The sequence below is a fragment of the Lepidochelys olivacea genome (genome assembly GCF_965140295.1).
Source record: "Lepidochelys olivacea isolate rLepOli2 genome assembly, chromosome: 10".
NCBI classification, from domain to species: domain Eukaryota; kingdom Metazoa; phylum Chordata; order Testudines; family Cheloniidae; genus Lepidochelys; species Lepidochelys olivacea.
This window is the reverse complement of record NC_140420.1, coordinates 79,150,641-79,171,381: the sequence shown is the minus strand read 5'-3', so window position 1 is coordinate 79,171,381 and position 20,741 is coordinate 79,150,641. Positions and strand designations below refer to the sequence as shown.

The following is a 20,741-nucleotide window of genomic DNA, read 5'->3' as shown; positions in this document are numbered from 1 at the left end:
CGTAAAACAAAACCATACAATCAGCGGGATGGCAATAAATTGATCTTAAAGTTTAGTGATTGCTCTGGAATTAACTTGCACAAGGGTTACAGTGGGTGCTGGGGGAAAGACTATTAGACTCAGCTGGGTCAACAGTGCAACTAGCTGCTCTGTAGTCAAGGTTACAATTAAGTTTATTTAAATCACACTTTAGTTAATTTCAGAGAAGATGCAAAAGGTCAGAGGGGGCTAAGACCTGGCAGATCAGGTTGGGAGCACAGGGGTCATTTTAATCATGGTACCCTTTATTCGGAACGACTCCTTTTTAACCAATGGGGGTTTCTTTGTTGTAAAAGTAATTTTAATAGTTTAAAATTCACCTAAGGCATAAACCTGAAACATATCAGTTGCCTCCCATTTGCTGACACCGGCACCCAATACCAAAACGGTCCCTCACTTATTAGGCCCCCAACACTGCACCCCAAAAGCAAATTGCCAGCCTGGCTTGCAGACTCCTTAGCTGCAGTCCTCTGCATTCAGGGAATATGGAAGGAATAGGAAAACAGGTGCTTGCTGCCTTCTCAACAGGGTTTGAACCAAGCACTTACACCACCATTCCCAAAACAGAGAGGACAAGGAGCTGGCCTCCCTATAGTAGCAGAAGGAACGTTATGGGATCATCTCAAGGGAGGCCTGCTTTACCTCTGCATTTCCTGGTGTAATTCTAATTTTTGTGTGCTACTGGGGGGAAGAATGGCAGGGAATGGAAGCTCAACCCTACACAGCCTGGTTTTCTAGTGTCTGAGTTTAGACATTTAAATTCTCACCGTCTGAAAGGGCAGAGTTAGTGACCACAAGGCCATGGGAAGTAGCAGCTATGTCAACTGGTGAGGGAAATTTGAAGGAGAGGGTAGCTCCCTCTAATGACTGGCTAGGACATACGTAGCCAGATAGAGGCTGTGGGACACCACTACGTGTTTCTATTCCATGCGGGAGAGAGATTAAGCCTTCCTATTGTACATACGTTAAGAACAAGCTGGTGGTGTCCAATGCTGACACTAGTTGCTCCCAGGTTTAAATGTATCAGCAAAAGCCTGCTGAAGAAAAGCAGACCTAGCACTGACCATTAATAAATATATTTTCCATGCTGCTCTTGGTCTCTGTTCCTCAGGCCATTCCTAGTCAGTTTCACATAGCATGGAGTGGATGGTCTGAAATATTATACCCCAGCATCACAAGCCCTATCTGCATTCAATATCTGAAAGAGAGCAAATACCCAAGTAAGAATAACTATTATATTCCCAGTTAGAACCGCTCATGTTTCTGCGAAGAATAGGATTTCTTTTTATAATACGCAAAAAGAAAAGGAGGACTTGTGGCACCTTAAGAGACTAACAAGTTTATTTGACCATAAGCTTTTGTAAGCTACAGCTCACTTCATTGGATGCATTCAGTGTGAGCTGTAGCTCACGAAAGCTTATGCTCAAATAAATTGGTTCGTCTCTAAGGTGCTACAAGTCCTCCTTTTTGCGAATACAGACTAACACGGCTGCTACTCTGAAACCTTTTATAATATGGTAATTGATAGGAAACATGTTTAACTATTGCCATTGTTCAACATTAAGTGCCATGCATGTATGACTGAACAGGAACTCAATACAGTGTATGGGAATGCTATCTGAAGACTCACTATGAAATCTAACATGAGCATTTAGCTGTAGAAAATCCTTTCCATTATAATAATAGATAAAATTGTAAGACTCCGAGGCTCCTGTTGTTGATTTAAGTCAGGGAAGCACTGTAGTCCCTGCTTTACTTCATCTTTCTCTTTTTTGATCCAAGGTGCTGCCTCCTTTGCTTGTAGAGGTGACGCAAGTTTATAAACAAACCTGAAAAGAGAAATAATGGTTGAGGCAGAGCTGAAAATCTGCAGATTCCTTATGCCGAATGACTGCACTGAGTTAAAAATGATTTTGGATTTTCTTCTCACGTATGTACATAAAAGCTAACAACAAATGAGTCCTTGCTGGGGTAGGGTTGAGACTGCAACAACCCACACTGTTTGTTATTGTAGGGGTTCTTAGGAGTTCTGGTTGTCACCCTTTAGGGGTAGCGGTATTGAAGATAGAGGGAGGGGGAAATAATTGTAGAATCTTGTGATAGCTTGCGAGAAAAAGTGTCACAAACCTAAGCAGCCCACATCAGACTAAACCACAGAAACAGGGTTGGTGTCATTTAAGTCTTTTTTCATCAGATGGAATGAAGTTTGGAGTTCAAAATTTTCATTTAAAAATCATGGGCTGGATTCTGTATTCCTCTGACTTCAATGAGACTTTTGGATCCCCAGAGATGTAGGCTCAACCTGCCGACAGTACGCTTTTATCATTGGTCCACTAATGATAGAGAACAAACAATTGTAGCTGATCAGTTAAACGTTAAACTACTGTTTAAAAAAAAAAACCCTCCTATGAAGCTCTTCAGGGAACTGCTTCTTCATATTCCACTAGTATCAGTGTATTTTGGTCGACATCTGTATAGTTTTGAAGTACACAAAGAATCCAGCAAAATCCTGTAGAAGTCCACACTTTTACCCAATGATACTGATATAATAATTGTAATATTTTGGCCTCTGGTGTATCTGCATGTGCTTCAAGGTGATCTGTTATTGAGGTCTCCTTTCTGGGTTAACCTGTGCTATTCACTACAACTATGAAGACAGGTTAAGCTCAAACTGGTATAACAATGACCAATCAGATATGCTAATTTAAAGCTGCAATCTGTTACTCCTTTTTTGTACATAAATGACTTTTGGCATTTCAACAGGAGAGAAATACAATGAAACAACAACAAAAACTTACCTAAAAATAACATGATAAGGTAGATTTGAAGAAAGAATGAAAATTTGATTGTGATGCTCATCGGATATGGCAGTGTGAAGCTAAACTTCCCTGTTTCACTGAAGAATGGAATGGCCTGAATCAGACACACAGCTGAAAGCAGAAGGCCAAGAAGATTATAGGCAAAATACAAAGGACAAGGTAAACTCTAGAGCTGGTCAAAAAACGAAGCTTCTCAAAGTTGTTCTCTTTTAATGGTAAAATATTTTGATACTTTCTGACAAACTCTTGTAATCTAGAAAGACTTCAGCATAAACTAGTTTTAAGTGGTATTTTTAAACACAGCTGCACCTAAGTCATGATATTTTCCTAGGTTTGTCTGTCTGTCTGTTTGTTGGCATTGGTGGGCAATACTATGAATCCACCCACAGCAACAAGATATTAGCCTTGCTAGCTAGGTTCAGTGCACTCTGCTGTTTCTCACTGTTTCTTTAGAAACTTAAGTTGGCACAAATTTCTATTGCAGTGAAACAGAAGTTAAACAAACACACACCATTCATCTCCACATAAGACGATGTGTAGCAAGAGAATTCGAGCCTTGCTGTCTCCCCAAAGCAATTGTTTTCAAATTGGCCCTAAAAACACAGGAAGGGACACAGCCCATGTTTCATGCTTCCCACCTGCCTCTATAGCTGGCCATGCTCCTCTCACGAGAGCATTACACTTCGGGCTCTGTGGGAGTAGGAGCTGCAGCCTGGAGACTACTTCCACTCTATGGCTTTTACCCCCTGGTGCTGCAACCACTGGTAGCACAGTCACAGAGCCAGTGGGTGGAGGAGCTCCAGGAAGAGTGGCACCCTGTGAGTGTCCCAAGATCCAGGGTCTTGGAGTCAAGATTGCTCATTGGTCCTCTGTGCAATTTAAGATTTAGGCCCGTGTGAGACCATTACGCCCTCCCAGTCCAGGGGAGAAGGAGCCAGACTCCCCGAGTGACAAAGTGCACAGACACAGCTCTCCTTCCCTGCTGCAGGAGGAGAGGATAGGGACCATACAGCGTATTCACACACGCACAAAGTGAAAAACAGCTTCTCCCAAATCTCACTACGAAGAAGAGCAACAACCCAAATGGGCCAAAAAAAGTACACAAATTGTGCATCCGTTTTCCTGTTCAACTGTGTGTGGGGTGATTTGCTTGTGCCCATGCCTCACGTCTCGTTCTCCTGCTCTTCCTGTTTATTAGGAGATCCGTGCTTCCTACCTCACTTTAAGCAGACTCTCTCTTTTGCGAAGGGAGAAACCCTGACCGGGGACCATTCTCCTCTCTTCGCCCTTAGCCTAGAAGGATTATTTCAAGCGCAGACCACTAGCATCGACTCTTGCTCCAGCCGCTCCTATCACTTTGTAACTAGTTTTTGAGCAGCTATGGCCATGTAACTTTTCCCTAAGCTTCTAGCAATGCGTTCATTTGTATCAGCTGGGAGGAGCTGTGGCTCACACCAGTGTAACTCCACGATGCACCTCTTGGCGGACAGGAGCGCTAGACTGCCAGCCTGGCAATCCGAACATTTCTTCTTGAGGTGTTATGGGTGATAGTAGGATGGATGAAGGAAGTGGCAGAGCTGGAGGCGGAAGTCCTCTACGTATCCAAAGGACGAAGTAAAGCAAAGCCAATGATAGTGCAAGCTTCCCTGGTGCAGACGTGCCTCATGTCTGCACCTCTACAGGTCTGAGGTAAGTTCAGTTTCTGCACCAATCCAACCGTAGGTCTCTCTGACACTCCCAGCAAGGCCGCCAATTATCGCGACCCCTTTTGTTCTGCAAACAGTGGGAACGGGGGCTGGTGTTACCCTTAGCTTTTACCCTTCAGACGTGACCAAGGCACAGTACAGTGCATTAGGCTCAACGAGAGAGGCTGGGTGAACATTTTCGGTTGACTAACAAATTTGCCAAAAATGCAATTGTGAGGCAACCCAAACTATTAAAATTCAGGTCAAATTCAGCAAATGGTTTGGGTGAAATAACAAATGGGGGGGGACGGGGGACGTAGAAGTCAAACCAAACCTATTCAGCGTTTTATTTTGAAACTAACCATCAAAAGGTTGCTTCAAAACTAGCAGTTTTGTTTTGAAACTTTGTGTTTGATCAGAATGAAATTATTTTGGTTTTGTCAAAAAAAAAATTAATTTTGGTTCAAAATAAACTAATTTTTTTCAGGTTTTTTCAATCCCACCATCAAACCAAAATATAAATTACTCTCTCATCTCTATACAGAGCAGCATGATCTACAAGGCTGTGTTTTTGAAGCATACCTTCTGCCAAGGTGCCTAAAGGATAGAGAGGAATCCAGATGGTGTATCGGATCCAAGTTAGTAATTTCCATTCTATATCAATGCAGGAAAGCATGTAGAATGGATACCTAGAGTAAAATTCAGTTTGAAAGACAGACATTACTTAGAAGTTTAGCTTTCCACTTAAGTTACAATATTGTGCATAATCACCGTATGATGTCATCAATGTCAAATATTCATGATAAACACGATCAATCCCTTTAGTTATTGTCTTAATTGTAAATAATGATTAAGAATATTGAAAAGGGACTGTTTCATAGGGAGCTGCGGCAGGTATGTTTTTCCTCTGGCAGTTTACTGTACTAGACCTATTATCCTGGCAACCTGGATAGGTTTAACTGCCTGCTTTCTTCAACAAATATTTCAATTTAGATCCCAAAAAAATGAATAGAATACAATGTAGTTTGTCTGACAAACACCAGAAATTCCCAGAATCCATCACATTCTTTAGCTAAAGGCCTGAATTTCCTGTGGAAAGTGACATGAAAATCAGATTTCCTTGCCAAGGGTTAGGAAATGGGTAGAGGAACATAGCAGCAAGTTTTCCCAGACATGGAGCAACATGCGCTCTCGTTTCTCACATTGGAATCAGTCCCAGACTCCGCCAGATACAGGAAACTAGCAAGACACTTATGCTGTGACAAATCTGAGTCCCAAGGAATGCTTTATCAGCAGGGGCTATAATGCGAATGCCACCGGGTGTTTCTTAATGGCAAAATCAAAATTATTTTAAAGCAAAAGGCTGTTTTTCAGTAGAACCCTGGCGTTCCATGCACGTCAAAGGAAAATCCTACAAACCTGAATAACTCAGTAATACTCCAGCAGTAAAATACAAAGAACACCACCGCTTTGCTTTGCATTTCCTCCACGTTTCCGAGGACAATAAACAAGACAAAATTTCTTCCAAGTACCTGTTTAACAAAACACCAACATACACACAGGAGGATACTCAGCAGATACCACTGTGGCACAGTCAGAGGGCAACAGTGAGCCCCTACCACTAGAAATACACAGACTCCTTAAGAGCCCATGGCACACGCAGCTCAGGGCCCGGGCACATTAGTGGTGCTGGAAGACCAGGGCATGTGTCTCTGGAGCGGAGCTGTGGGCTGGGGAAGTGCTTCCTAAGCCTGCAGTCCTTGTACATACTGACCAGCTGTATTAGGGGCCAACCCAGGAGCAGAGAGAGAAGGTGGCCACGCCTTTTGCAGCACAGTGTGTCTGCTGTGGGAAGTTGAGCTGGTCCAAGTGCATGAGGTCCCCCCTCCCCCCGCTGTTCTGGTCTTTGCCCCAACTCCTTGTCTCATCAGACAACGCAAGAAGGTAGCCTACCAACTCAGGCTAGGAAGCATGGATTCCTACCTACGGGGCAATATATATCCCTGGGGTATCTCCACAGTGATGCCATTTCCTCCTCCCCTTCCCCGCCCCCTGCTTTTTTTTTAAAAGCAGTAATGGCTAAGACTATCACAATATAAACTGTAATAACCTGGGGTGCGAGGAATCTTAAAATATTACCTGGAGAAAAGAAGGTATAAATGGTGACCTGACGATTCCTACTAGTGAATTCAGGATCTCTATAAATGCGAGCATCTGACAGAAGTACATCATGTCAGCAATGGTGTGAAATGTATCGTAGAAGGAATCTATCAAACAAAAGACCGCTTTAAGGCATCTGAATTTGCCTGCCAGGAGAAGCCAGCTTAACTACACAGCCCCCAACATATGCTAACTCATTCAAATATTTTAGAACTATATTTGTGTTGGAAAAATTTAGTGTTCAACCTTGTGTGTGAAGCCTATATGCAGGCTAGTGTGCAGTCAGAGTAAAAATCTTAAAAACGTTACCCGATCAAAGTAAAAGTCCTATGCTGAAAGAATCACAGAATCATAGGGTTAGAAGGGACGCAAGGGTCATCTAGTCTAACCCCCAATGCAAGTACAATTAGAGCTATTTCAGTAAACAATATGGAAAAGAAAGAGGGCTGTGCTCTGGATTAACAGAATGGACAATTGGATCTTTTAGAAAAACAACATTTGAGCCAATCCATTTTTATTAATACTGGCTCTCTAAATGGAAGAAACGTCTGTCTCGAGTGCGAGGCAGTGTCGTTGTAGCCATGTCCGTTCCAGGATAGTAGAGAGACAAGGTGGGTGAGATCATATATTTTACTGGACCACCTTCTGCTGATGACAGAGACAAGCTTTCAAGCCACACAGAGCTTGTCTCGCACCAACAGAAGGCGGTCCAATAAAAGTCTCAAGTGAGATTTTTCATTCCCCCCCCACCCCACAACACAGTTTCTTTTTTAAAATTAAAATTTAGCATGTATAGATTACAGCAAATATTACTGATGCCCATAAATCACAGGCTCTGCGATTATTTACAGGTCCTGTCCTTAATGTTATGACAGTTTTTGGGAGGGTTTTGTTGTGTATTTCAATGAAGTATTTACAGTTTCATGTGGCTTAATTTAGATGTCATTGTTTAGAAATTACTGCAAAGGGTGAAAGGAGGAATAAAATAAAATAGGATAAAATAGTGCTTATTACTTGCCTTTTCCTAAGATAAACAGGCGAACTGTCATATTCACAAAAATCCAGGAGAACCCCAAAAACTGCACAAGATTATACATGAACAAATATCCTCTCTTCATGTGTCTGAAAGCTATAATCAACGTTAAACAATCATGTTAGCAAAATGCAACAGCATTCCTATATTTTGCAACTGGCTCTCAGCGGCGAGGTGGGTTAGTGAGTTAGCCTTTCAAATCTGAAGATGGGTTACAAAAGAAAACAAGGTTTCACGCTATTCTGGATAACACAGGACTACCAAAGATTTGCCGTGTGGACTCAAGGGAAACGCAGCACTGGAGTAACAGGACTGCTGCACCTATCTCAGCTTGGGCTGGGCTTTCACATCACCTGCTGGCACGATTGATGACAAAAATGATCAAATCCTCTAGGAACCAGTAGTGCGGTTTTACTCAGCTTGTAAGTAGTTATATACATAATAAAGTGCTGTATACTAGTTTTACAGAGAGACAACAAGTCTATCAACACTACCATGACCACATCGGAAGTACTTAAGTGCATGCTTACAGAGGTAATATTTTGCCTGTGTGTGCATAAGCAAGCCATTGCCACTATCTTATCCACCAAATCAACCGTACTAATTTAAAGATACAGTTACTTACAGTCTTTAGGGACTCTGGATTCAATTCTGATTTTGTTAATCCTTTCTTCTTCTTCCTAAAAATTAGGGATAAAGTTGTAAATGGTTTTAGTGTCGTATTTCTATATAGTAATTAGCAGCTAATATTTAGTTAACTGTTCTGCTGCAAAGCTAGTGGGGTTTTAGAGTCAGCTAATATCCACTTACGAGTCTAATGTGTTAAATTTTTCACCTAGGCAAAACTGTGCAAATTCTTCATTGTCAGGAAAGAGTGTTACTGCAATAGCTAATGGTTGTCTAGCCAGCTATGTAACCTCCGTTACACATTTTCATCTAATGAATACGTTTTGTGGTGTGAAAACTGCCATTTTCCATGTTAATTCTTGATCATTATCACCACTCAAAACTGTTCCTTTTCTTATGAGAGTGTGAAGTCATCCTCTGGCTCTCTTCAGACCATTTAACACACACCCCAATTGTTAACTCCTGGGAAGAAGTAAAGTCACTCTGGATTGCTGTATAAATCAAAACAGCCCTTTCAATATCCTGTATAACTTACGTGGTCATTAGGATGTAAGAAACAGACTTGTCCTTCTGACCATGGGGCAGAGTGTGTTGTAGAACTGACCCCACTCACACTTTTGTATGGATGTTTGTGTCCTTTCCAAGAGGCATTATTATTTCTTTGCTAACCATTCTGAATGCAGTAGAGAGCATTTGAATTACCACGTAGCTGAATGTAAAGACAGGGCCAGCCTGGTGGCTCAGGAGGCTGCTTTCTGGACACTCTACCTAGAAATCCTCATTTTAGAAACAACCTCGGGACTTCTGCTTTTCACACAAGCAAGGCTGGAGTGTTTTAGAAAGGGAGTCTCTCTTGGTCTTTAACTGAAGGAAACGGCAAACACTATCTAGGGGATATAACCTGTCAAGTTCAGAGCCAGATCCATTTGGGAGCATTCTGATTGGGGGCCAACTCTAAAAGCAATATAAGTAAAAGATGAGCATGTGCTTGAGACGGTCTCGTTTAAGGAGAACAGAGGACATGCTGTCTCTCATGGCTAGGCACCTCAACTTCTGGAGACCTTGGTTTGCAGGTAGGCAAGATAGCTTGAGCCCTCTGCCAACATCAGATATCCCATGGATTTCAGCTTATTTAGACTGCGAGCTCTTCAGGGCAAGGACCATCCATATATGTTTATATAAAAGAAAAGGAGGACTTGTGGCACCTTAGAGACTAACCAATTTATTTGAGCATGAGCTTTCGTGAGCTACAGCTCACTTCATCGGATGCATACCGTGGAAACTGCAGCAGACTTTATATACACACAGAGAATATGAAACAATACCTCCTCCCACCCCACTGTCCTGCTGGTAATAGCTTATCTAAAGTGATCATCAGGTTGGGCCATTTCCAGCACAAATCCAGGTTTTCTCACCCTCCACCCCCCCCCCACAAATTCACTCTCCTGCTGGTGATAGCCCATCCAAAGTGACAAATCTTTACACAATGTGCATGATAATCAAGTTGGGCCATTTCCTGCACAAATCCAGGTTCTCTCACCCCCTCACCCCCCTACCAAAAACCACACACACAAACTCACTATCCTGCTGGTAATAGCTCATCCCTACAATGTGCATGATAATCAAGGTAGGCCATTTCCAGCACAAATCCAGGTTTTCTCACACACACCCCACCCCCATACACACACAAACTCACTCTCCTGTAATAGCTCATCCAAACTGACCACTCTCCAAGTTTAAATCCAAGTTAATCCAGAACATCTGGGGGGAGGGGGGGTAGGAAAAAACAAGGGGAAATAGGCTACCTTGCATAATGACTTAGCCACTCCCAGTCTCTATTTAAGCCTAAATTAATGGTATCCAATTTGCAAATGAATTCCAATTCAGCAGTTTCTCGCTGGAGTCTGGATTTTTATATAGTGTCTAGCACAGGGGTTCTGAAACTGGGGGTCGGGACCCCTCAGGGGGTCACAAGGTTATTATATGGGGCGTTGCGAGCTGTCAGCCTGCACCCCAAACCCTGCTTTGCATCCAGCATTTATAATGGTGTTAAATATATTAAGAAGTGCTTTTAATGTATAAGGGGGGGGGGTCGCACTCAGAGGCTTGCTATGTGAAAGGGGTCACTAGTACAAAAGTTTGAGAACCACTGGTCTAGCACAATGGCACCCCGATCCAGACTGGGGCCTCTGTGTATAATAATTTATGGATAATGCTCATTTTAAACCAAACACCTCACCTAATAGGGCCTCCCCCTTTTAGTTTCAGGTTTTTATACTGAATCCATTTATTATTGTTTAATTTGGATCTTGCAACCAGCACACTAGTCAGAAACTCCCAACTATAAATCTGTTAACTCAATGGCAAGAATCTAGGTATTTCTTAGGACATGCACTCTTAGCTGCTTATTTAAACTGCTCCGAAAGCACATGGAGTACTGACCTTTGCTTTGAGTTCCATTTCAGCATCCGACTCATCTAGCCAGCGATCAAAATCAGGGGCTAGGAACATTGGGCGCCTCTCCTGTTTGGTGAGTCTTTTCCACCAGTTGCTTTCTTTTTTCTGCACGCTGATGTTCAGCTGCCTCTGAGTCACTTTGTACTCCAGCTGCGAAACACACAATGGGGGGTAGACACAGGAACATGCCTCATTAGAACTGGGGTCCTCATGACTAGAATGTTTTTGATTCAATCAGGGCTGGTGAAAGGTTCTGCGTTGACAGCTCTGGAGAGCAGAAGGGTTGTGTCTGAGGATTTGCCTACCTGCCAGTCGGGGGGCTGCAAGTGCATCTTGCACAGACAAACCTGAGCGACTTTTACTCTAGCTAGCTCGGGTAGGGTAGCAGTAAGCCACAGAAACGCATGCTGTACAAGCCCACCTGGAACGCTGGGTAATCGCTCGAGCGGCTAGCCCCCACGGAAGCCCAGGCTGCTGCAGCTTCACGGCTCTGGGCTGAGGTTAAAGCTAGCTCGGGGACGTCTGCGTGAGCTGCAGTCATGCCCCAACTGCAGTATGGATCTACCGGAAGGGGGAGAAGGCAGTTCAGTACCTACAGCCACATTCAGCGTCTGGTGCCTCTGCGGTAACTGCCTATCAAGGGTGCCAGCTGCAATGGTGATAGTTTTTGGGATGGTCTAGCTGTCAGTGGACTGGTTTCACAAGACCCTCAGCTCATTTCACACAGGCCACTAAGCAGCCCTTAGAGCAGTGGTCTCCAAGCTTTTTAAGCACAAGATCACTTTTTGAATTTAAGCGCAACCCAAGATCTATCTACCTCAAAGGAAATGTAGAAATAACAGTAATCACACAAACCCCAAAACCCTTGCCCCGCCCCATGCCCCAGCCCCACTCACACCATCCCCCCTCCCTCCATTGCTCGCTCTCCCCCACTCTCACTCACTTTCATCAGACTGGGACAGGGGGTTGAGTTGTGGGGGGGGGCGGGCTGTGGAGGGGGGGGCAGAGGGATTTGGAGTGTGGGAGGGGCTCCGGACTGAGCCTGGGGCAGGGGTACAGGAGGGGGTTCAAGGTGCGGGTTCCGGGAGGGAGTTTGGGTGCAGGAGGGGGCTCAGGGCTGGGGGTCAGGAGTGCTGGGTCCGGGAGGTGGCTCAGGCCGCGGGTTCGGGTGCAGGCTCTGGGAGTGGGCTGGGGCAGGGCGCTGGGCTGCAGGGTTGTTGGGATTTTGTGGTTCCCAATAATAATCAAACAAAGGGAGAGCCCCGGTACAAAGATCAGCCAGAGTCCCTCCAGCAAGGAGCCCCTCCCGTTGCTATTTTATAGTACATGGCAGTTACGTAACACAAACCTCTGGCCAATCATATTTAACCTTTCCATATATGGATTTGTTCATCACATGCTTATACTTCTCCACTCCACACGTTGAGCTCACCCCTGTCCCCTTGGCCTTTTCTAGAATGTTCCTAGGGTGGTGAGCCACAGAAGGCTTCTTTCTGCCTACGTACCGTCTAAATCACATTTTGTTTAAAATGAACACAAGTATACTCTTCAGGGTGCAGGCTGTGGGAGGGGGTTGGGGTGCAGGAAGCATACGGGGTGTAGGGGGGGCTCAGGGTGCAGGAGAGGGTGTGGGGTGCAGGCTCTGGAGGGAGTTTGGGTGCGGGGAGGGGGGCGCTCAGGGCTGGGGGAAGGGGTTGGGGTGCAGGAGGAATTTGGTGTGTGGGCTCTGGCCAGGCACTGCTTACCTCAGACAGCTGCCGGGCAGTGGGGCTAAGGCAGGCTCCCTGCCTGCCCTCGCCCCACACCGCTCCCAGATGCAGCCGCCGCGTCTGGCAGTGGCTCCCCCGGGGGGGGGGGGGGGGGCGGAGAAGAGAGGCAAATGGCTCCACATTCTGCCCTGTCCGTAGGCACTGCCCCCGCAGCTCCCATTGGCTGGGAACGGGAACCGCCCCCTCCCCCCGGAGCCACTGCCAGACATGACGGCCACTCCCAGGAGCAGAACGGGGCTAGGGCAGGCAGGGCGCCTGCTTCAGCCCCACTGCGCCACCCGACTGTTCGTGGTCAAACTCCCAGTTCGGCTGCAGGAGGGTTGGCAACCCGATCGCAATCGACTGGTCGATCATGGAGCCTCTGACAATCTCAGTCTCAGTGCCTGAGGATTCACAGCCAGATACTCCACGGTCGACCAGTCGATCGCAATCTCACTGCATTAGAGGGTAACTATCAATTTTAGGCTGGAGTTGAACCAGTGACCTAAATGCAAAAAGTGCTGGGGCCTGTTAGTCAGCCCCTGGACCACCCAATCCTCCTTAATAAGTACATTTCAGGCCAAGCGTAAAGATACTGCTAGCACTGGCTGCGGTGAGTTCTTACTAGCAAAATGTACAGTGGTAACAACTGAAAGAAAGGGGTCTCTCTTTCCCAAGGGGCAACTGCCCCAATTTTAAAAGTTCCTAAAATAACCTAGAGATATGGAAGTGCCGAGAGGCTGCTTGTGTAGCTGCAAGTCAAAGTGAAAGTTTCTCAGTTCTTTTGCTCTTTTCTTATTTTATCAGCTTCTTTGACAGAGAAGAATCCAGACTGGTGACCACATGTTTGCACATGAAGGTCATGGATCAGGCACTCAGAAGCTGCCAAAGAACCAGGCCAATGGTGGGAAAGTCACTTCTCCGTGTTTCTACTGGGGATAGTTCATACAGCACAGTAACTCCATCTCCTAACTATAACACCTGCCCCCTGCAGTGGCCATGGAACGAATATTTGCACCTTTAATTAGAAAGGGGGCAAAATCACACATCTGGATTTCTACACTACCCCACCTACCTGTCAAATCTTTGGTGCAGTTTGAATCCACACTTAGCACTTTGATTACAATCCTTTGAGTAAGAAAGGGTGCTAAATATTTCACAAACGCAAAGCCTTCCGGAGTAGATCTCTCCATTTTACAAATGAGGTAGCAGACCTAGGGTACAACTACACTAGACTTTGGCCCCTTGCGGTACTTACACATTCATAAAGGCTAGTGTCACCACTCTCCTCCCCCCACACACACTTGAGCCAGGCTATAAACACCTGATCGACCTGCATCCAACATGTGTGGTGGGTGAATTACACTAGCCTTTTCAAATGTGTAAGCATCTCAAGTTAATTAGGAATCAGGTACAAAAGGCTAGTAAATTCAAGCTCAAAGAGAACAGTGAGTTGCCTGAGTTTAAACAGCAAGTTAGTGGTACAGAAACCTGACACAGAGGACCAGATAGGTGCCTTGTGGAATTTTCACCCTCAGTATTTTTGAAAACCACACAAGGCAACTACTGCATCCTTGATTGCCTAAATATCTTTACAAAAGTGATTCTTTGTGTCCTATTCCAGCTATTAGGTACATTCCCTTTGTCCAGAACTTTGCAACTGTTAAAGGCCCAGGCTTCTGCCAATTGAACTTCTCAATATATGAGATTAAAATGCACTCAAGACTAAAATAACCCACTGTATGGTAGCGAGGGACAGTACATATTGCAGGGCTTTGGAGCGCGAAGCAGCTCTGGAGCAGTGGAGCTGCAGGTTTTTGCCTGGAGCTGGAGCGGAGCCGGAGCACAGCTCCAAAGCCCTGACATATTGAGGAGTGCATGTGTGGAGTTTGGGTTAAAAATGGGGCTGAAATAAAGCAACAACAACTTACAACTTCTACGTTAAAAATCTCATTTCTGGAACTAACGTTTTCATGTTTTGGGGGTCTTACGGAGAAGCTGGAGTTTTACTCAAAGCTTTATTTCTTCAAGCAGCCAAGTTAAATTGTTTCTAACTCAACCACACTGAGACACATGATCAGGTGCATCTTCAGTGAATGGTCCTTCATTCCAGGTCTATTCTACTGTAGTGAGTGGGGTGTGGTCTCCCTCCATGCACTCCTATACCTACTTTAATTATATTTACATACATCACAGTGTGGGGAGGGAGCTCTGATTACTTCCCACTGGCAGCAGAGCTGTGTGGCTCTCCTTTGATGTGGTGGAGACAATGGATAATTAATGGACAGTGAAACACTTTTGTTTATTTGCAAGATGGCTAGCGGCCATCTCTGAAAATATGAGCCACCCGTATGAAGCCACCAGCAAACATCCCAGATTTAATCCTGTGGCAGTGGGGTATCATGTCAATAAGCTGATGCTGTGGTTGGAGAACTAGACTGACTGGACCTACAGGTATTTATAGGGAAGATGTAAAACAGCTGAGCTGTACAACATGGGGCTCTTAATCTATTCAACAATCTAGCCACATGCCGGCCCCACCCTTGATTAAGTTTATTGAAAAAACTGATGAAGTGATTGGGGAAGGAAGGGATGAAGGTCCCATCTGTCCAAGGCGGTACCATTGGCTCCATCAGCTAATGCGGGATGGTCTGTTACCGCTGATTGCAAGGTGGTGCAGATCACCACAGCTTTCGAGGGGGTTGTCCTGGGGGACTCTGTTACTCTTGCTAAGTCATCTAAAAGGATGGTGGTATTTGTTCCCCCTGGCTGAGGGTGCTCAGTCCTTCAAAATGCTGATAATACCCTGCTCTCTCCCCTCCAAGCCAACCAATACAGAGGATCACCTTACTCCATACCTAGCTCCAATGAGGGCCAACGGGCTGAGCTCAGTCTGATATGACGGATGTTAGAAGACTGGAGAAGGCAACTAGAAGCTATGGCCAAGGTAAGGTCCGCCTCTGAACAAGGGTGTTTCTGCATTTTGTTGTTTGAGTTTGCAATCTTGGGGTGGCTCGATTCCCACCTACTAGCTGACCGGAGAGCAACAGCTTTTCTCCACCCTACGTGGCACCAGCGCAGTGCAGCTGTTTCCCCTACGCCATTCACCCCCTGCTACCATTCTCCAGTCCTTTGTCAGTGCACTCTGCATGGGGCTGCATCTCTGATCCATCCAGAAACCGAAGCTGGTGCAAAACCCAGTAGCCTTTTAATTAACATGTTCTATTAGTGCTGCGACCTGCCCTGGGTGCCTAATGGCTTCCAAGGGATTGATGAAGAGATTGGTTTTGATCTATAGCACCACAAGTGGCCTGGGACCTGCTTGCCTGAGACCAGGTCTACGCTAGGGACTGTTGCCAGCATGGCTATGCAGGCCAAGGGTGTGAAGAGGTGAGTTCCCTGACCAACACAGGGGTGCAGGCAAAAGTCCCTGGTGTAGATGCAATGATATGTGCAAAACTAGCCTTTTATGGCATGGCTTGTTTCACTCATGGGGGGTGGTTTTACGCTACCATAACTTTGCCAGAAATAGCTGCGTCCAGACTGGGAGCGCTTCACCGGTACAGGTATATTATATGAGCAAAGTGCTCCTACTATACCAATCAAAGCATAGTTTTGTAGCTGTAACTGAATCTACGCTATGGACTTTGGCTGGCACAGCTGTGTTGGCCAAGGGGGCTCCAGCACCTCTGTGGGCTCATCTGCGACAATATGGCCATCACTGGTTAGCTTTCCATGCTGTCTAGTAATATGACACTCAAGATGCCACTTGTTGGGAGCCATAGCTCGTTCTCCAGTCCTGGCCTCAGATTATCCGAACTGCCTGCCAGCCCATTGTTTGGTCTTTATAAGATATTTAAAAACACATGTCAAGTCTCTTAACAACGCTGTTCTGCATTGGCATGGAGGATGTGCAGGTACACAAATACAGCAGGACGTGCTCAGAGTGATTTGGGGTTAGATTAATGGCTGGTCCACACATAGCCCTGTGCCAACTTAACCAAATCAATTTGCTAAAGCCAATGTCATTATTTCACTGCAGCTCTGTGAGTGGACACTTATTTCGGAATAGAAGTGACTACAGTCTACGGAGCCAGCTGACTTTAGTTAAATATATGAACACTTGTTTTTTATTCTGCACTAAGAGCACCCATGCACCACAATAACTAACTAGATCAATTTTAATTCTCACCTCTTGTTGTTTTCTTGCAAATCTTTGGGTAGACAAGGCCTGGAACTCTGATTATAATGGAGTCTAAGGCAAAGAACTTTTGCTGCTTTTACTGCAAAGCTTTGTTTCGATATTGATGGGTTGGCAATTCCCTTGAAATTCAGCAATTTACCCCTCCAGAGAGGAGTTAAATTCTGCATTTCAAATGAAGTGACTCCTCTCCTTTCTTTGCTCGGCAAGATGGGAAGGGAAGGTCTATCTACCGCAAGGAAGGAAGGATTCGGCAGAATTTCCCAGATTTACTGCCGCTATTCCTGGTGGGCAAATAAAAAGAACCAGGACAATTACAGGACAAGTCTTGCTGCAGCTGCTCCCCACTGGGAGTGAAGATCAGTTTTGCAGGACCCCCTGTGACTAGAAGGACAGGCAGATCTTGGGAGTGCCAGGAAGAGTCAATCTTCCCAGGTAGGCTCTCTCCAGTTATAAGACAGGAACTAAGACAGCGCTTCACAGTGAGAGCGTTGCAACACGTTCATGCTGGGATTCTTTGTAATTCGTACAAGCAATGAGAGCACACGTCAAGATTTTTAGCAAGGTCACAGAATACGTAAGAGGTGGTGTTGTTTTATTTCAGAGAGGCTGCACTTCCCATAAGCTAACTTAACAGCGGATGGGATGTTTTCATTCAGAAAAATTGCTAGATTCTCTGCTATTTTACTGCTCCAGTAAATTTTTAAGCTACCCACCACTCGCTTCTGTAATTAATTTAAAGCCATGTTCATGTAAACCCATATTTATGAGAGCAGTATGAGATCTGTGTGAGAAAGGTTGCGGAATCAGTCTCAAAGACAGGGCATTGAATGCGTACTGCACTTAGAACTTTAAACATTAGTAAAATCATCTGTTATAGCAGGGCTGGGCAAACTTTTTGGCCCAAGAGCCACATCGGGGTTGCGAAACTCTATGGAGGGCTGAGTAGGAAAGGCTGTGCTTCCCCAAACAGCCTGGCCCCATGCCCCCTATCTGCCCCTTCCCACTTTCTGCCCGCCTCTGAACCCCCAACCCATCCAACCCCCCCTGCTCATTATCCCCTGACCGCCCCCTCCTGGGACCCCACCTCCTCATCCAACCCCCCCTGCTCCCCATCCCCTGACCACCCCATCCAACCACCCCCTGCTTCCTGTTCCCTAACTGCCCCCCGGAACCCCCTGTCCCTCATCCAACCCCCCTGCTCCCTGTCCCTTTACCATGCTGCTCAGAGTGGCAGGACAGCCAGCCATGCTGTCCACGCGGTGGCATGGCTGCGGGGGAGAGGGGACAGTGGGGGAGGGGCCGGGGGCTAGCCTCCCCAGCTGGGAGCTCAAGGGCCGGGCAGGGCGGTCCTGCAGGCCTGGATGTGGCCCGTAGTTTGCCCACCTCTGTGTTATAGCATCACGAAGCAAAGCAACAACCCTAAATCGCATCCCAGGAAATTTAAAGCATAGCCATTTCCCTTTGGAGTTTTTTTTTTTTTTTAACCACTTAACAGTAATACTTTTCTTTTGTAAAACATAGAAGAAAAAAATACATACTTGGGGCTTGACTGGTTCTAGAAATGCAAGCTGAAATTCATATACATTGTCCCCCTTGGCACCATGACCCTGGGCTAAAAGAAAAGGAGCAACAATCAGTGTAAAGATCCTGATTCCCCACCACCACCGCACACCATGTGCAAAATGTACTTTAACTATAACTATTCAGTGTTCGTTTAAAGTGCCCTCCCCTAACCCACGGTGCTGCATGATCAAACAATGTAATAATGGACATGCAAAGACAGCGTCACAGCTTTTTAGAATTTAATTCGCTTTTAACGAAGTGACATTTAAAAATGCGTTGGTTGCCTTATAGGGGGGTCGACATCCACTATAACAGAGAATAGTGCTGGAAAAGGACCTTCATGTGAGGCAGGAATGGATGAGACTCCAGGAGGAGCAAGTTCCTCCCAACGGGATCTATCGCAGCAAAGGATCAGCTGCCCAATTTAAGATGCAATGGTGAAATCCCTAAAACATCAGTGATGACAGAGTGCAAATACGCCCCAGGATTCATCAGTTTCCTACAAAGCCAGGTCCTTCCCCATAAAATCCTTTGAAAGCCAGCAGGCTCGGCAAAAAATATGCCATTTTAAAGGGTGCCATTGTAAAATAATCCTGTCCACATAAAACGATACAATCTAAGCCAACACATTATGTCTTTACCATATGCTTCTGGGCCACAAGAGTGGTATACAGGCTCAAGGATGCAGTATGAAAGATACACAGTAGATTCCTAATGCAAAAAAGCAACAGTATATTCCTTGCACTAACCTGACAAGCAAAACAGCGAACTCGGTCCCTTAAGGGTGAACTGTTCAGTCAAAACAAAACAAAAACTTTTACAAAGGAATCTATTTACCTTTCAAATTTAATTTTAGTTCCTGGTCCAAAACCTGCTCGTATTTGCACACAAGGTCTTTGTGACAGTAGTACTGCTTTCAATGTGAAGTTTAGGGAAAGAGACGTGGATAATCAGCTGACACTTAAATGCGGTACATGGTTTGTTTGGGTTTTTTTAATTAAATATGGTGCTGCTGTCAACCACTACAGCTAGGCCTAGAACATTTACCTGAAACCCAAAACCACCGGCTCCAGCTGTATTGTGTTACAGGCTCTGATGTTCAAGCTCCCACGGGTGAGTGTAGGGGTCCAGGATCAGGGCCAAAATCATTACGACCAAGAAAAGAAAGTAGAGAAGTTGTGGCCAGCAATCCTAGGCTGCACAGCTGCATGTTGCTAGGAGTCCACCCCTGTGCAGAGGGATCAGGGATGCTATTCACTTTAAAAGAAACGTAGTCACCTACCTTTGAAATGAAGCACGTCGTCCATAATGGTGATCTCGGGGCTCTGAGGAAAGAGAGGATGTTTTAGGCGGCAGGCGTGTACCCCTTTCAAACAAACTGTTTTAAGGCCAGGATCCTGGCAACTGAGAGGGATTCAGAAACTGACCCAGAAGAGCCTGGGGGCACTTCAAGCAGCAAAGTACCCAGGTTACCAGTTACACCTGTGGTTCTCCAGACTTTTTCTAATGCACCTGGCATGAGATGGGGGAAGGGTAGTTAGGAGGGAGTCTCCCTGCGCTGTATACACCATGCAGAGGACGGTGCAGGGGGTCTCCCTGGGCTGTACACGGTGCATGGGACAGGGGTGCTGTAGAGGGGGGTGGGGGGTCTCCCTGGGCCGTACACGGCGCATGGGACAGGGGTGCTGTAGAGGGGGGTGGGGGGGTCTCCCTGGAATGCATGCCCCGTGCACGGGAGGGGGGCGCTGTACAGCAGGGAGGGGGTGTCTCCCTGGGCCGTACACGGTGCATGGGACAGGGGTGCTGTAGAGGGGGGTGGGGGGTCTCCCTGGGCCGTACACGGCGCATGGGACAGGGGTGCTGTAGAGGGGGGTGGGGGGTCTCCCTGGAATGCATGCCCCGTGCACGGGAGGGGGGCGCTGTACAGCAGGGGGGGGGTCTCCCTGGGCCGTACACGGTGCATGGGACAGGGGTGCTGTGGGGGGCCGCCCTGGGCTGTACGCAGGCTGCACGCAGCAGGGGCCCCGCACAGCGCGGGAGCGGCCGCGCCCCGGGCACGGACGGGACCGGGACGGGGGGCGGCTCCCCGGGCTGCGTGCCCGGCGCGCGGGATATGGGGCCCGGCGGTACCTGCACGTCGCTCAGCTCCACCCGTAGGTAGAGCTCGCGGTGCCGCTGCGCCCAGTGCACGTGCGGGGTCAGGCTCTGGCTCTGGCGCTGCATCGCGGCGGCCGGGGCAGGCCGGGCTCCGAGGGCTCCGCGCGGCGCCTGGCGAGGCCGGGTGGGGGGGGGGTTGGTTGCCCCCGACGTGGGGCGGAGCGAGCGAGCGCCCGGGCCCCTGCGCACGCGCCCTGCCGCTGTCTCCTCCCGCCCGCCTCCGGCAGTGGGGTGCCCCGTGGGGCTGGG

At 46.7% G+C, this 20,741-nt stretch overlaps 1 protein-coding gene across 1 annotated transcript; it reads right to left on the bottom strand.

Moving 5' to 3' along the window:
• Positions 1-155: 155 nt before the first annotated feature.
• HACD3 (3-hydroxyacyl-CoA dehydratase 3) lies at positions 156-20,637 on the bottom strand. Its single transcript, XM_084641488.1, has 11 exons — positions 20,466-20,637; positions 19,618-19,660; positions 18,311-18,384; positions 10,806-10,970; positions 8,362-8,416; positions 7,722-7,832; positions 6,683-6,810; positions 5,963-6,075; positions 5,126-5,232; positions 2,838-2,969; positions 156-1,868 (listed from the first exon to the last, which is right to left on the bottom strand). Exons 1-11 carry the CDS (start codon positions 20,556-20,558, stop codon positions 1,792-1,794), a joined length of 1,098 nt encoding a protein of 365 aa, XP_084497614.1. The 5' UTR covers positions 20,559-20,637; the 3' UTR covers positions 156-1,791.
• Positions 20,638-20,741: the final 104 nt, after the last annotated feature.